Raw genomic sequence first — 16,800 nt, forward strand, 5'->3', positions numbered from 1 at the left:
TCTCCTCATGCACTGTTTCAACCCAAAATATTATCAATTCCTCACTCACTCTCCCACCTCCATGAAATGCTGCTCAACCCTCTGTGTGCCTCCAGGATAATGTTTACAGCTCCAGACTGCAGGATCTACACTCCCTTTGATGTCACAAACTACATCATTTTGTACAGGAGGTAAATGTAATGGCTGTTGTGGCTGGGGAAGAATGAGAGAGAAAGTTAATATTTATTAATATTTATAAGCTGTACATATTATAAGAAGTTTAAAAATAAAATCAACATAGTTTATCTTTGGATCTTTGATACTTAGTCCCAATGGTACAAGGTTCTATAAAGTTAAATGGATACAAAGCAAGTCAAGACCTGATGAGAATGTGCTGGCAAGTTACATGTTGTTCTGTAAATGGAAAAATACAAACTATACTGGAACACATTACTATGGAATGCTGCAAACTATCAGTCAACAAGTTCACCAGACTTTTGCTGATAAATGGAAAGAACTTTGTCCTCCTCAATTCAACATGTTAAATGAAATCTGGATTCTTTTCCCTTGCATGGATATGCAACGTAAGGAAGCAATAAGAGATCATTTAAGAACATACAATTTGTTGCACATTTAAAATAATGTAAAACATGTTTTTTTTTAAACAGAGAAACATTCATACAGAATAAACATTCACTATTTTCTCACTTTTGCAAACAGTTCAAATCATCAAAGTTGAATTGATTTTTGGATTCTCTTTCCCCAAATATCACAATTAAATTCTAACTTAAATTGGCAGAAGGACCGAATGTTACAATGATATTAGCGTAACTTTTGATGCAAGTTTCATTTTGCATTCTTAAAATGACATTCTTTGCCTCTTCCTATAAATCTACAATGTATGAGAGAATACTTGCTCAGAGCAATTCAAAGTTCAAGTTGTTTTATTATCAAAAAACATATCACCATATACAACCCCAAAATTCATTTTTGCAGGCTTTCACAGTAAATACAAAAACACAATAGAATGAAAAGACCATACCCAACAATCAATGTGCAAAAGGCAGCAAACTATGCAAATACAAAAAGGAAAAAAGAGAAATAACAAGTCAATCAATCAATAAGGAATAAATATTGATGAAATGTCCCTGAAAGTGAGTCTATAGATTGTGGGAACAGTTCAGTAATGCAACAGTGAGAAGAGAACATGGTCTCGATGGTGGGGGTCCTTGATGCTAGATACTGCTTTCCTGTGACAGTGTTCCAGGTAGATGTGCTCAATGGTGGGGAGGTTTTACCCAGGATAGACTGGGCTGTATCCAATAATTTTTGATCTGAGGATGCCAGTCTTTCTCAATGGTCAGCAAAATTTCAGTATGGATTAAAATGATGAAGTTTGCACCATTCCAGTCAACCACATTCTGATATAATTTAGTCATTACAAAGAACTGCTGTGGGGTAACTGTGATGTCTTCTCCAATTTTTCACTATTCCTGGGGGGGTAGAAACAACTGACCACCGTCCAACATTTTTCCACAAAAATCATGTGAGAAGTAATGCTTAAAAATTATTAGTTTTATTTGTCACATGTACATCAAACCAAGTCTTTTGTGTCAAATCAAGTGATCAATGATTGTGCTGGGCAGCCCTAGGTGTTGCCATGCCCAAAACTCACTAAGTCCAAACATACATCTTTGGAAATGAAGGAAAACAGATCACCCAAACGAAACCCATGCAGTTGCGGGGAGAAGGGAAAAACTTACAGGGAGCAGCGGGAATTGAACTCCAACTGGTGATTGCTGGCACTGCAAAATGATGCATTTGTTTACTTTGCAGCTTTTATTGCTGTTGCCTTATCAGCATTCTCACCAGTAACTAAATCCATAAAGGAAAGTTGATGATCCAAGAACTCCTTTAATTTTGTTAACAAAAAAATGACCCAGCTCTGCTCAGATTTTATTTTCTACTTCGCAGATCTTCTTAAATAAACCAATTGTAATCTAACAGTTTTTCTAATCTGATTTATGTAAGTACACACCCCTTTCTCCCAAGCACTCGACATCAGTTAGAGCCGTTCTGATGACTTTAGACTCTGATGAAAAGCTCATTCAGCAAGGTGCACCCTCTTCAATAGCCAAGCATTTTTGACAGTCATGACCATTTGTGTTCTCATCTGTTATGGTGAGAAATAGGCAATCTCCCATCTTACCAGTGACCCCTGGTAGCAGATACTTCTACAAAAAGAAACCTTAACCCTATTTCTGCTGTTCCTCAGTGACGATGCATACTCCAGCCAACTAGATTTTGCTGTTGCTTCAAAGATGAATGTAAGCTAGGATATTGGGAGTAGCTATTGCCACACCATGTTTACTTGAAATGATGTAGTCTTGTTTTAGTACCTCTGCAGAAAAGCATGATGACTGAAAAAAGCAACTTATCCTCGAAACTGCATTTACTGATCAGTCCACATTATGCTTTGAAACCCTGGAGTGGGACTAAAATATGAAAATTCAAATTCTGACTCAATTTTTTGTGTTAGCTTAGTTTTTAAATAGAAGATTATATATTTCAACCTCTTCTGACCAAGTGGAAGTTTTAGCAAACTCTCACAAATTTCTAAGTTGCACAGCAAGTCCATCAGTTGACAAGATGCAAGTTTATTCATCTAAATAAACAGTTTATCAGAATCTAGGAGTCGGGGAGAACAGAAAATTGCACTAGAATATTGAACCACTTTGCTATGTTAAACTGTGTGTTGCCACCAAAACTTTCATGTTGCAAGCTTCAGATATTTTTTGCTTCTTTCAACACATTATTTGTTCTCTTCTCATAACTTCATATACCGTTCATGAGATACCAATAGAAAACTGATAAGCATCAATCATTTCTTCACTGCATTGTCTTTTACTTAATTTTGCAAAGCTAAGTAGATTACCGGTAGTTTATTTTATTAGAAAAATAAACAAGCTGAAGCTGCTGAAAGTCTGAAATCAAGACAGAAAATGCTGGAATTACTCAGCAAGCCAGGCAGATCAGCTGAATTCAAAGTCCAGCATGGCATCTGAGTAAGATAGATCGGCTGGTAGTGTGTTGTCACAATCACAAACAAGGTACACCCGTGGCGCTACTTAATTAGGAGTTTGAGGAGATTTGGTATGTTATTATTGCCTAGTATAGAGCCTCTAACGCACAGGATTGCAAGAGGCTGCAGAATGTTGTAGACTCAGCTAGTTCCATCATGGGCATAACTTTCCTCACCATCAAGGACATCTTCAACAGGACAGCATCCATCACTAAAGATCCTCTACATCTGTGACATGCCCTCTTTGCATCAGTTCAGAGCCTAAAAGCCCAGACTCAATGTTTTAAGAACAAAATCTTTCCCTCCACCATCAGATTTATGAACATGAACCCATTTGTCTTCTGTTGTTTTTCAGCGCCGTTGAGTTCCCATCGACTCATGGTGACCCTATAGATAGCCTAGATGTCCATTGGGTTTTCATGGCAAGAAATGGAATGGAAATGGAAATGCCAGGCCTTTCATTCATGCCAATACTGCTGCTGACCAGGTTTGGACCCATTCAGACTCAAAGTCAGGACCATCCGCCTCCAAGCCCACTGCTGGGAAAATAAAGGTTTGGGAAGTTTTTAAAAACCTGCAGAGAGCAACTACAAGAATCATTGGACGGAAATAGATGAAATATGAAAGCTAGCTAGCAAAATAATATCAAATTGGATTGTAATAGCTTTTTCAAGTAAGTAAACAAAATGAAAGAAATACAAGAGTGGATATGGACTGCTAGAAAATGAGGCAGGAGAAGTAATAACGGGGGACAAGGAGATAGCAGATGAACTAAATGAGTATTTCCATTATTCTTCACAGTGGAAGACACTAGCAGTGTGCCAATGTTGTAGTGTGTGAAGGAAGAGAAGTGGGTGCAGTTACTATTACAAGGGAGAAGGTGCTCAAAAAGCTGAAAGACCTAAAAGTATCTAAGTCACGGGGGGGGGGGGGGGGGGTGCTAACTTCTGAAAAAGGTAGCTTTAGAGATTGTGGTGGCATTAGCAATGATCTTTCAAAAATCATTGCATTCTGGCATGGTGCCAGAGGACTGGAAATTGCAAATGTTATTCCACTCTTTAAGTGAAGAGGAAGGCAGCAGAAAAGAAATTTTTGAGCAATAGGCCTGACCTCAGTGGTTAGGAAGATGTTAGAGTCAACTGTTAAGGACAAGGTGATGGAGTACTTGGTGGCACAGAGCAAGATAGGACAAAGTCAGCATGATTTTCTTCAGAGAAAATCCTGCCTGACGAACCTGTTGGAATTCTCTGAGGAGATTACAAATAGGATAGATAAAGGGGATGCAGTGGATGTTGTATACTTGGACTTTCAGAAGGCCTTTGACAAGGTGCCACACTTGAGACTGCTTACCAAGCTTAGAGCCCGTGGTATTACAGGAAAGGTAATAACATGGTTAGAGCATTGGCTGATTGGAAGGAGGAAGCGAATGGGAATAAAAGGATCTTTGTCTGGTTGGCTGCTAGTGACTAGTGGTGTTACGCAGGGGTCGGTGTTGGGACCACTTCTTTTTATGCTGCATATAAATGATTTAGGTGATGGACTAGATGTCTTTATTGCCAATTTTGCAGATGATACAAAGATTGTTCGAGGGGCAGGTAGCGCGGAGGAAACAGGTAGGATGCAGAAGGACTTAGATTAGGAGATTGGGCTAGAAAGTGGCAAGTGAAATATAATGTTGGAAAATGCACGGTCATGCACTTTGGTAGTAGAAATAAATGTGCAGACTATTTTCTAAATGGGGAGAAAATCCAAAATTCTGAAATGCAAAGGGACTTGGGAGTCCTTGTGCAGAACACTCTAAACGTTAACTTGCAGTTTGAGTCAGTGGTGTGGAAGAGAATACAAGAGCAGGGATGTGATGCTGAGGCCTTATAAGGCACTGGTCAGGCCTCACCTTGAGTACTGTGTACAGTTTTGAGCTCCTCATCTTCAAAGAGATGTGCTGTTATTGGAGATGGTCCAGAGGAGGTTCACAAGGATGATTTCAGGAATGAAAGGGTTATCATACCAGGAACATTTTTGATGGCTCTGGGTCTGTACTTGCTGGAATTTAGAAGGATGAGAGGGGATCTCATTGAAACTTTTCGAATGTTGAAAGGACTAGACAGAGTAGTTGTGGAAAGGATGTTTCCCATGGTGGGAGAGTCTAGGACAAGAGGGTACAGCCTCAGGACAGCAGGGCATCCATTCAAAACAGAGATGTGGAGAAATTTCTTTAGCCAGAGGGTGGTGAATTTGTGGAATTTGTTGCCACAGGCAGCTGTGGAGGCCAGGTCGTTGGGTGTATTTAAGGCAGAGATTGATAGGTTCTTGATTGGACATGGCATCAAAGATTATGGGGAGAAGGCCGGAAAATGGGGTTGAGGAGGAGAAATAAAGGATCAGCCATGATGGAATGGCAGAGCAGACTCGATGGGTCAAAAGGCCTAATTCTGCTTCTGTCTTATGGTTTGATGCCACCACACCACCAGCAGCAAATTTATGTCTTGCATAGTAGCGCTACAACAAAACAGTAAATTACACGACATACGTATGTCAGTGATAATAAACCCAATTCTGATGTCGACTTCAGAGATAGGATCCCAGATCTGAAACATTAACTTTCCCTTTCCAGAGATTAAGCCTGGTGTGCATTTTTTTTTCCTCTGCTGAATTAGTGATGGCATCCGTTAGTCTCACGAGACCATGGATCTGCGCCTGGAAAGTCTTGCTTCAGTCTCCTCTCCAGGGCGCAGGCCTGGGCAAGTTTGTATGGGAGACTGGCAGTTGCCCAAGCAGCAAGTCTCCCCTCTCCATGCCACTGATGTTGGCCAAGGGAAGGGCAAGGGCCAATACAGCTTGGCACCAGTGTCGTCATAGGAGTTGCCACAGCGAGGTTGAAAGCAATGTCGGACTGTCTTAGGGACTCCAGCTCCGGATATGTCCTCAGGGTTTACTCCCGAAGCCTTTCCCGTGAGTGGGTATGGCCGCAAGTCAGCGGAGGTTTGAAATCAGAGTTTTCCGTCTCTCAGATGGACTGCCTTCCCAGGCTGATGAGCTCCATCTACCTGAGATGCTGAATTAGTATACCACTAAAAACTACCTGATATATCATGAAACAAAAAGGAATATTGGAAATTTATTTATAGTAATAAAAACACATAACTACCTGACAGTTTAAATATTTTGTTTGTTTCTCATAATCACTATGAAGATTGCATAACACAACCAACACAGCATTGATGAATCATTGATGGCAGCTTCAAGACTGCATTAAAATAGACATCTGCTGAAATCCCAAAGTTGATGTCTGTTTCACAGTGCAATTTGCCCAGATGATGACTGTCTCGGCATTATACCGACTGAACCTGTAATTATAATTGCTCCAAGAAGTTTTTCTCCATCTTGAATTGCTCCAAAAAGTGCATTGGCATTACTACAACATGCTTTTCAAACAAAGTTAATTGAGAAATGTAATAAACATCTGTTCACTAAAAATCCTATAAATAACAATACAACTTGAGACAATTATAACTGCTCTCTGCTGCAAAAGCCATTGTATATTTAATGTCCAACTTCATTATTGCAATAGAAAACAAGTTACAATACAGATACATTGTTCTGTAAACGTTTTGTTAGGTTCTTGCCCAGAAAAGCATTCTGATTCAGCACCAGAAGTCCTGTACCTATCCAGATGACATACAAAGTCACAAACCAGTTTATAAATATACATAGAACACACACAAGCAAGGAGACTTTTCAAAAGTAACACAAACCTCAGGAAGCATAAGATACGTGGCTGAAAATGTAAATTCCGATAGAACGCTCTTTGGTAAACAGACATACCTCTTTGAAGTCTGTAATCAGTTAAAGACTGATGCCTCCAAAAATTGATGGCAGACCTCTCTCTGCACAGTAGTCTGTTTAACCTTTCTGTTAGTCCTCCCCTGAAGAAGATGAAATAATTTCAAGTTAGATTTATCCTAAAAGAAACTCTGTGCATAAGACAATGTCAAAATCCACTATTTTAAATTGATTTCACAGAACAATGAAAATATTCAAAAATTTTTAATCTCCTGAAAACAAGAGTAAAGAGAACAAAATAACTGTTACTCTGGATCCAATGTGGCACACAAAAATACTAAAGATAAAGAACAAATAATAATTTAAAAAACAATATAAATACATAAGATAGCTTATATACATTGATTGATTCTATGTCCATAAAGTGATACCAGGCTGTACGTAAGGTGACTGACGGGAAAGAATAAAGTAGTGATGAAGTTAATGGGCGGAGGTGTTGATCAACCTTACTGCTCGAGGAAATTAACTGTTTTTGAGTCTGGTGGTTCTGGCGGACGTAGCTTCCTCCCTGACGGGAGTGGGACAAACAGTCCATGAGCAGGGTGTGTAGGATCCTTCATGATGTTACTGACTCTTTTTCAGCATCTTTCTGTATATATATCCTTGATGGTCGGTAAACTGGTGCCAGTGAAACATTGGGCAGTTTTGACTACCCGTTGTAGAGCTTCCCTGCCCGCTGCAGTGCAGTTTCCATATCAAGCAGTGATGCAGCATGTTAGGACGTTCTCTTCTGTGCGCCTGTAGAATGACGCAAGTAGAGATGTGCAAGTCCAGTTCTCTTCACCCTCCTCAGAAAGGAGAGGCATTGGTGAGCTTTCTTGACTGTGTAGGATGTGTGCTGAGGCAGTGAGAGATTGTGTAAGATATGCTCTCCCAGGAGTTTGTAACTGCTTGCAGTTTCTACTGCTCCACCAGCATTGTAAAAGTGGGTATGAGTTGTGTGAGTTTTACTGAAGTTGATAACCATCTTCTTTGTCTTGTTGACATTAATGAAGAGGTTACTTGCCTTACACCAAGTCTCGAGCTTTTCCACCTCTTTTCTGTAGGCCATCTCATCATTGTTGATGACGAGCCCCGCCACTGTTGTGTCATCAGTATAATAATGAAATTTTACAAACATATTTGATTCTGACAGCTCCTATATCTACTTGTAAAGTAGAAGGCCAAAGGTAGGTGAGATGTCAAAGGGGAGTAGGAAAGACAATTAAAGTGACAGGTGACTGAAGCCCAAGGTCAGCCTTGCGGATTGAACAGAGGTGGGTTTCAAAGCTGCCACCCAAACAATGAAAAGATCACAATATGAGCATCAAATATGAAACATTAAACTGGAAAAAGTGAAAGTGAATTGCTGATTCACCTGTAAGTACTTCTGAGTCTTTGGATAATGGGAAGGTAGAGTGTAAAAATGCACATTTGCCATCTCCCACATATGCATGGGAGAGGATCTCTATTATTTCAGTCATTGTCAATTCAGTACTATTCAGTGACCCCCCCCCCCCACCAACTCTTCTGCTGGTGCAATGATGATTGAATTCGTGTTGCTTTCAATTCCTTTGTTGCTAATTTCTACAATGCTCCCAATTTCACATGATCTATGTCTGATTGTTCTCTTCCTTTTCTTGTCATCTCAACCTGTAGCCCTAACAATTTCCATAATTTCCACTATGTTCGATGGAATGTCACCACGAGGTACATCCTCTCTCATATCATCTTATTTAAGCATTTGGAACAAAGCTTTGCCTCTGGAATTTCAATTTACTCTTCATGTACACCAACCACTTCCATCCTGATGGCAAGCTGCCATTCAGCCATGCTGAAACATTTGCCCTTTTACCTCTTCCCTTCCCACCATCCAGGAACCTAAACACTACTTCTGGAGAAGTAGCAATTACTTGCACTTCTTTTAACTTATTGCATCACATCTGGTGGTCACAATGTGGGGTCCCTGAAATCGGGGAAAGCAAAAGCAAACTGAGAGTCCATTTTGCAGAGCACTTTTGCTCAGTCTGCAAGAGCAACTCTGAGCTTCAGTTGCCCACCAGGTCAATTCTTCAACATACTACCAAATTATGCTGCCTTTGGCCTTCAATATTGCTATAAAGATGTCCAACATAAATTTGAGGAGCAGCACCCCATCTTCTAACAGCACATGTTGCAGCCCTTAAACCTTAACATAGATTCCAAGATGGCGGCACGAAGCAGCTTGCAGCGGCCACTCCGGAGCTGATTATGTGTTATTTGTGAACTGGGGTGCCGTGCACAATAATAATCAATTGAAAATGGACGTGGGAGCACGGAGGAACATCAGGAAATCTCCAGGAAGACCTTCTTCGTTGCTGCTGCTGCTGTGAGGTCCGGGACTCTGCTGGGAAGAACAGGCCCCTAGTTATCGGGGTCGCGTTGCTGATGACCGTTGGCGAGGCCGTCTTAATACGCTCAGCAGAGGATGGTGCTCGGAGAAGCTGTGCCGGAGGGGATGGTCGTCGGCTTGGAGGTTCAACGGACTCGGAGTCCGCTGCGGTCAGGTTGCTTTCGGTGTGTGCTGCGTCTGTGAGACTGGTTTCGATGGATTTCGTTGTGTGCTGTGTCTGCGAGGCTGAGTCGGGCGGGGCCGTGGAAGTCCATAGCGGGGGTACTCCCTTCTGCTGCCGGCGTGGGATGGCGAGTCTGTCGGGACCCTGGGGACTTGTGGAAACTGTGTGGTGATTTCTTTTGAACTTATAGTCTTTTAACATCTTTGAACTATTTTTACTGTGCCCATAGTCTTTTTTTTTAATCAATTATGCTATTGTTTGCACTGTTGGAACTATGTGGTTTTGTGCAGGTCTTGTAGCTTTAGTTTTTGGTCTTGTTTGTCTGGTGGATTTGGAGCTCCTTTCCGGGAAACACGCTAAGACGATAGCGCGATATTAATACACAGCAGTCTTTCCGGACTCTGGACCGGGGATTGCCAAACGTTATGTGGATTTTCTAGTGTAGTCTGTTTTGTCATATGCTTTTGTGATATCATTCTGGAGGAACTTTGTCTCATTTTTTAACTGCATTGCATTTGTGGTTTCTAAACGACAATAAACTGAATCTGAATTTAATTGAAAGTCACAACCCTTTTATCTTTGTTATTTTCACTGCTTGCGTGTTGCCTTTCGGTATCTAACTGCTATTTTTAAAGTTATTATTATCTTTATAACTTTGGTCTACACCCAATCACAGATATTCTTCTTTGTTCCCTCCAGCATCTCCTCTCCATTACGTTGCCATTTTTTCTAAATCTGATGAAAAGATTTTGACCTAATATATTTATCAATTGATAATGCTTAAACAGCTAAGATATTACAAGATATTGGAAAACCAGATAACTTAGCATGAGATTAAGAGTTTATAACCTAAATGATTATAGAGAAATAATGCTGGAGATAGAGATATTAAAATGTTACAAACAGAACAATATTGAAATAATAACAAGTAATAACTGATGGTACACACAAATGCTGCAATGAGACACAAGACTATCAGAGATTCTATGACAAGCAGTCTCTAAAAATACAACCCACATTTGATCAGAGTGAACAAGCCTGAATACAGATACAACTCCACAGAAAACTGCACGTGCATAAACAATTAAACATGAAGTTAAATCAACTAATTATTTCTAAATCATACATACTTTCAAAAACAGTAATCTCATGCATTTTATTCCTGGTCAGTGACCTGCACACTAATTATTCTTGGCTGGATACATAAATCACATACTGAAATAGAAACTAAGATAGAACTTCAGTGGTTAAAATATGTGAAGTCAGAGCAAGTTATGGGAAAGTATAGTTGGGAGATGTCAAGAGTTTTTTTCTCTCTTACTACCTTATTGTTCTTGCAATTAAGCCAAGATCAGACAGACCATACAGTTCCTTTTTAATTCAGTCAAGATTAGTCTGTTCGTACCCAAATATGTCCCAGTTAGAGGAGAATAAAATGAAACATTCACAAGGATCTTTCCCTCACACATATTCAATCAAATGTGGACATGCTGAACTATAGCGTAAGAACATCAAGGCACCATTTCCATTCCACAGCACCTAAGCAACTGCCTATATCATAATTATAGCCAGCAAGAAGCCTGCATTCAATGTAAGTCAGAAATGCAACACACATGCATTTGCAGCAAAGTCCCTTTGGCTTTCCAGTCCAAAATTAGGTCAAGAAAACCCATTTCTCCTGCAGCTATTATTTATAATCCAAAAGAAAACACAAGCCATTATGAATAAGATGGGATTACAAGAAAATATTTAATTAAACATATAAAGCACTGCTGAGTCAATAAACAAAATGCTGAAGGAATTTGTGCATGCTGTCTGACTAGCTGAGTTCCTCCAGCAGTTTTTTTATTGTTCCAGAATACAACATCTGCAGTCTCTTGTGTCTCTGTCAAGCTTTGCTGGCTATTGCTTGCCCTCTTAATATCTTCCAATAACCCCTGACCTCCTCTTTCAGTCACATCCTACCCAATTTGGCATGGACAGATGTCTAGACATTGTTTCTTTAGCTGCCCATAAACATATCTTGCCCAGACCACATAATTAAATTTGCTTTTATTGTTTAAAAATGTGAATTATGAAGGAGATTGCACAAGTCTGTCTTTCAGGCGACAATTATTTCATTGCAAATGATCCAAAATCTTACCCTTTTTAATCATTCAGTTGATTTGTTCTAGTTTGGAACCGTAAAAGCACTGGAAGAAATTGCTGCAGCTTAAAATGATACATGCACTAAAATGCAGATACACAATTACACGGGTAAATTCTTTGGTGTTATTATTTCAGAGGACCTGTCCTGGACCCAGTACGTAAGTACAATTACAAAGCAAGTAAGGCAGCACCTCTACTTCCTTAGGAGTTTGTGAAGATTCAGCATGACATCTAAAACTTTGAGAAACCTTTATAGATATGTAGTAGAGAATATATTGACAGGCTACATCACAGCATGGCATGGAAACATCCCTTATCAGGGTCCATCCCCAACCAGGACATGCTCTCCTCTCACTGCTGCTATCAGGAAGAGGGTACAAGAGTCTCAGGATTCTCACCACCAGGTTCAGGAACAGTTACTACCCCTCAAACATCAGATTCTTGAACCAGAGTGGATAACTTCATCTTCACTTGCCTCTTCATTGAAATGTTCTCACAACCTATAGACTCACTTTCAAGGACCCATTAGCTCATGTTTTTAATATTTATTACTCATTATTATTCTTTTCTTTTTGTAATTTCAGTTTGTTGTCTTTTGCATACCCAAGTTGGAGTAGTCTTTCATTGATTCTATTCTGGTTATTATACTGCTGTGGATTTATTGAGTATGCTGACAACAAAATGAATCTCAGGCTTTTTATATGGGTGATATATAAGTACTTTGATAATAAATTTGCTTTGAACTTTAGAAGGTTGCAAAGTAGCTAGATAGTAGATAAAATGTTTTCCTCTATGTTGGCCGTTAGCACAGCTTTGGAGAAGGCTGATGACATCAGGTCAGAAAAGGAATGGGATTGAGAATTAAAGTACCAGACAATAGGAAGTGGACATTGAACAAGCCTTTGTTCCAGATTTATTTGGAATCACTTCCCCAACTCTTTCTTCAATATATTGATAATTGCACTACTGCCTCATACTTCATCCAAATAGGACTCAAAAATTCCATCACTTTTGCTGCCAATTTCCATCCTGATATCATTCATGTGGTCCATCACTTCCTTTCCTGGATATCTCTGTCTCCATCTCAGACGACTATCCACCATCTTTCACAAGGTCGCAAATGTTTCAACTACTGACTATTTGCCCTGCTCATCTTTCAACCTCTGGAAATTAAGGAAGGGCCCTTCACTCAAAATAGTAACTGGTTTCTCTTTTCACTGATGCTTCCCAACTGGTTCAATGTTTCAACATTTCTACTCTTTTTTTAAAATAAAGGAACATATTATGTAAGAATTATATGCAATGCTTTTTTGACCAAAGCACAAGTTATGCTCAGCAAAACATAGGACAGATGTGATTGCACTGAGGAGTGCAGAGAAGATATAGCATGATGTTGGCAGGACAAGAAAATCTTAAGTATGAGCATTGGCTGTGGTTGTTTTGTTTGGAATGGAGGTGACTAGCAGATAACTTAAATGAGATACATACAGTATATTTAGGAGAAGCACAGATCAAGTAAATATGAAGACTAATTTCCCTCAGCTAAGGGAATTGAACATCAAAATGGACTAATTTCAAGAAATCTGTAATGCAGTGGATCCAAGAGGGTAAATAAATCATCAAGAGTGGGAAAGCAACTGTCTGGAATTTATTATTACAAAAACATGATAAAGGCGGAAAATCTTACAACATTTAATGAATGCGTTTATGTCTATTTGAAGCGCTGCGATTTGCAGGACTACTGTTTCAGTGCTGAAAGTTGGGATTAGATTGGTAGCATCTTCCTTCTGTATCTGTTTTCAAGAATTATGAATGCACTTCGGGAGAAAAGAGGAACCTTATCCAGCAGCATCAATGTAGTGCTATCTTAAATCAATTATTGATCAATACTTCAGTGTGGCCTCACCAGTACAATCTCCCAACTTTTATAATGTCCTGACTTACAAAGCCCAGTGGGCCAAAAGCCCTTTTCACAACCCTGACAACCTGAGACTCCACTTTCAGTGAACCATGCACTAGTACTCGAACAATCCCCAGAGCACTACCATTCCCTATGAAAGTCTGACCTGGATATGACTTTCAAAAATGCAAAACCTCACACTTAACCAAATTCAACTCCATTTGATATTCCTCAGCGCAATTGTTCAGCTGATCAAGATTCCCGTGTAATTATTGATAACCTTCTTCAAAGTCCACTTTACCCCCTCCACCAAGTAACCTATCATCATCATCCTCTGTTTTCTACCATCAATCCAATTAGCCAGCTCTCCATGGATTCCATACAATCTAACTTTCCAGAGCAGTGTAACATGTAGGACATTACTAAAGGCCTAAACACAAAGTACACTGCAGATGCTGTGGACAAATCAACACATACAAACAAGCTGGGGGAACTCAGCAGGTCGGGCAGCATCCGTGGAAACGAGCAGTCAACGTTTCGGTCCGAGACTTTTTCGTCAGGACTGAAGAGGGAGGGGGCAAGGGCCCTATAAAGAAGGTGGAGGGGGTGGGAAGGAGAAAGCTGGTAGGTGCCAGGTGAAAAACCAATCAGAGGAAAGATCAAGGGGTGGGAGAGGGGAAGCAGGAATGTAAGGGGAAAGCACTATGGGTAGTAGAAGAAGGCAGAAGCATGAGCGAGGTGACAGGCAGCTGGAAGAGGAGGCAGAGTGAAACTGGGATGGGGAAAGGGAAAGGGAGGGAATTACCGGAAGTCAGAGAATTTGTGTTCATGCCAAGGGGCTGGAGACTACCTAGACGGTATATGAGGTGTTGCTCCTCCAGCCTGAGTTTGGCCTCATCATGGCAGTAGAGGAGGCCATGTATGGACATATCCGAATGGGAATGTGAAGCAAGAGTTGAAATGGGTGGCAACTCTTGGGCCGTATTCCCTGGAGTTCAGGAGAATGAGGGGGGATCTCATAGAAACATTCCAATGTTAAAAGACCTGAACAGATTAGATATGGCAAAGTTATTTCCCAAGGTCGGGCAGTCCAGGGCAAGAGGGCATGACTTCAGGATTGAAGGACGTCCACTTAGAACAGAGATGCGGAGAAATTACTTTAGTCAGACAATGGTAAATCTGTGGAATTTGCTGCCACGAGCAGCTGTGGAGAGTGTTGTCATAAACCTCCAGAATTGTCTTGATGGCCTCCCTTGCACATTCACTCAGTTTTTGAGGATGACCTCGTCTAGGCAGATTTACAGCTGTGTCATGTTCTTTCCATTTCTTGATGATTGACTTAACTGTAACTCCAAGGGATATTCAGTAACTTGGAAATTTTCTTGTATCCATCTCCTGACTTGTGCTTTTCAATATCTTTTTTGCGGAGTTGCTTGGAGTGTTCTTTTGTCTTCATGCTGTAGATTTTGTCAGGATACTGACTCAACAGCAGTTGGATCTTGCTGACACGGATGTATTTTTACTACAATTAATTGAAACACCTTGACTCTCCATTTGGAGATGTGGAGGTGATCTCCGTTTAACTAATTATGTGACTTCTAAGATCAACTGGCTGGACCAGTGACGATTTGGTGTGTCATATTAAAGGGGGTGAATATTTATGCAATCAATTATTTTGTGGTTTATATGTGTAATTAACTTAGATCACTTTGTAAAGATCTGTTTTCACTTTGGCAAGAAATAGTATTTTTCTGTTGATCAGTGTCAAAAAAGCTAAATTAAATCCACTGTGATTCAATGTTGCAAAACAATAAAACAAGAAAACTTCCAAGTGGGGTGTATATCACATCCCTTGTAACTTACTACTGATGTTAAGATGTCCTAACCAAGAGCTCACAGGCTTTTCTTTGGAACCCTCCTTAAATAAACACACTATTTCCAGTCTATCAGCAACGATAGCAAACGATGATGCAATTCCCTCTCTAGTTACTCTTTGTCCCTTAACTTTAAGATACTTTCAAGATCTCTGGATTTTCCTTAATCTTCTTTAACAAAGTTATCTCATGTCCTCTTGTTGCTCTCCTAATATCCTTCTTCGGTAGAGTTCTGTGTCCATTATACTCCTTCAGGGATTCACTTGATCCCAGCTACCTGTACCTGACCCATGTCTCCTTCTTTTATCTGGTCCAGGGCTCAACATCCCTTTGTCATCCAGGGTTACACACTCCTACTAGGATTGTTCTTCAGTCTAACAGGAGCATGTAGGCCTTGAACTCTCACTATCTCACTTCTAAAAGCCTCCAACTTGCCTATAGTCCTCTTGTCAAAAAACAACCTACTCCAGTCAACCCTTGCAAGGTTCTGCTTCATAACATCAACATTCATCTTGCCACAGTTTAGAACTTGAGCGGGAAACCAATTCTGTCCTTTTTCATAACTATTTTAAAACTCATAGAACTATGGTCACTGGTCCAAATGTGCTCCCCAACTGTCACCTCATTCATTTTCCCTGCCTATCTCTCAAGAGTAGGTCAGTTTTATCCTCACCTTAGTCAAGCCTCTAAATAATGCCCAAGGAAACTTTCCTGAAAGCACCTAACAAATCCCATCCCATCTAAGCCCTTTATTAGGAAAGAAAAAATCCCCTCCGCTCATTTGTCTCATTGACATTTGGGATCCCATCTCCTTGCCAATCTTATTTAAACTCATCCTTGTAGCACAAACAAATCTGTCTGCCAGTATATTGGTCCTCCTTCAGTTCAGGTGGAACACAACCCTCTTGAACAGGTCACCTGTGCTTCAGAAGACATTGCAATGGTACCAGAACCGAAATCCAGTCCCTACACTAATTTTTCAGCCACATATTCATTTGATATATCCTCCTATTCTTACCCCCAATTGCATGTGATACTGGAAGCAACCCTGAGATTATTACCCTCGAAGTACTATTTTATAACTTCTTCCCAAGCTTCCTATATTCACTCTAGAGGACCTCATCCCTTTCTCTGCCAAGGTCATTCGTGCCAATGTGCAAATGACTTTCTGGGTGCTCATCTTCCCCCTTGAGAATGTTCTGTGACATCCTGAATCCTGCACCAGGGATGCAACACAACATTATTTTGAGATCACAGATCCTATCCGCCCTCGTAAGTATCGAGTCCCCTATCATTATAGTTCGTCCTGCCTTCAACTATTTCCCACTGTGCCTCAGAACCAGTCCTGGTGCCACTGAACGAGCAACTGCTGCCTTCTCCTGGACTGTCACCACCAATAGTATCCAAAATGGTATACTTGTTTTCGAGAGGACTGGCCAA

The 16,800-nt window shown here is 40.3% G+C and overlaps 1 protein-coding gene and 1 long non-coding RNA gene across 4 annotated transcripts in view; one reads left to right on the forward strand and one right to left on the reverse strand.

Annotated features, from left to right (window-relative positions):
* spidr (scaffold protein involved in DNA repair) overlaps window positions 1-16,800 on the reverse strand; it is a 266,484-nt gene that overhangs the window by 190,076 nt on the left and 59,608 nt on the right. For all 3 annotated transcript variants that reach the window (XM_073042799.1, XM_073042789.1, XM_073042809.1), the window contains exon 7: window positions 6,887-6,987. In XM_073042799.1, coding sequence (XP_072898900.1) covers window positions 6,887-6,987 — 101 coding nt within the window. The remainder of the gene's footprint in view (window positions 1-6,886; window positions 6,988-16,800) is intronic.
* Window positions 1-16,800, forward strand: part of LOC140726447 (uncharacterized) — a 73,504-nt gene that overhangs the window by 53,659 nt on the left and 3,045 nt on the right. Inside the window, exon 2 of the long non-coding RNA XR_012098635.1 lies at window positions 3,417-3,614. This is a non-coding gene — a long non-coding RNA (uncharacterized lncRNA). The remainder of the gene's footprint in view (window positions 1-3,416; window positions 3,615-16,800) is intronic.

The sequence above is a fragment of the Hemitrygon akajei genome, chromosome 1 (genome assembly GCF_048418815.1).
Source record: "Hemitrygon akajei chromosome 1, sHemAka1.3, whole genome shotgun sequence".
NCBI lineage: Eukaryota > Metazoa > Chordata > Chondrichthyes > Myliobatiformes > Dasyatidae > Hemitrygon > Hemitrygon akajei.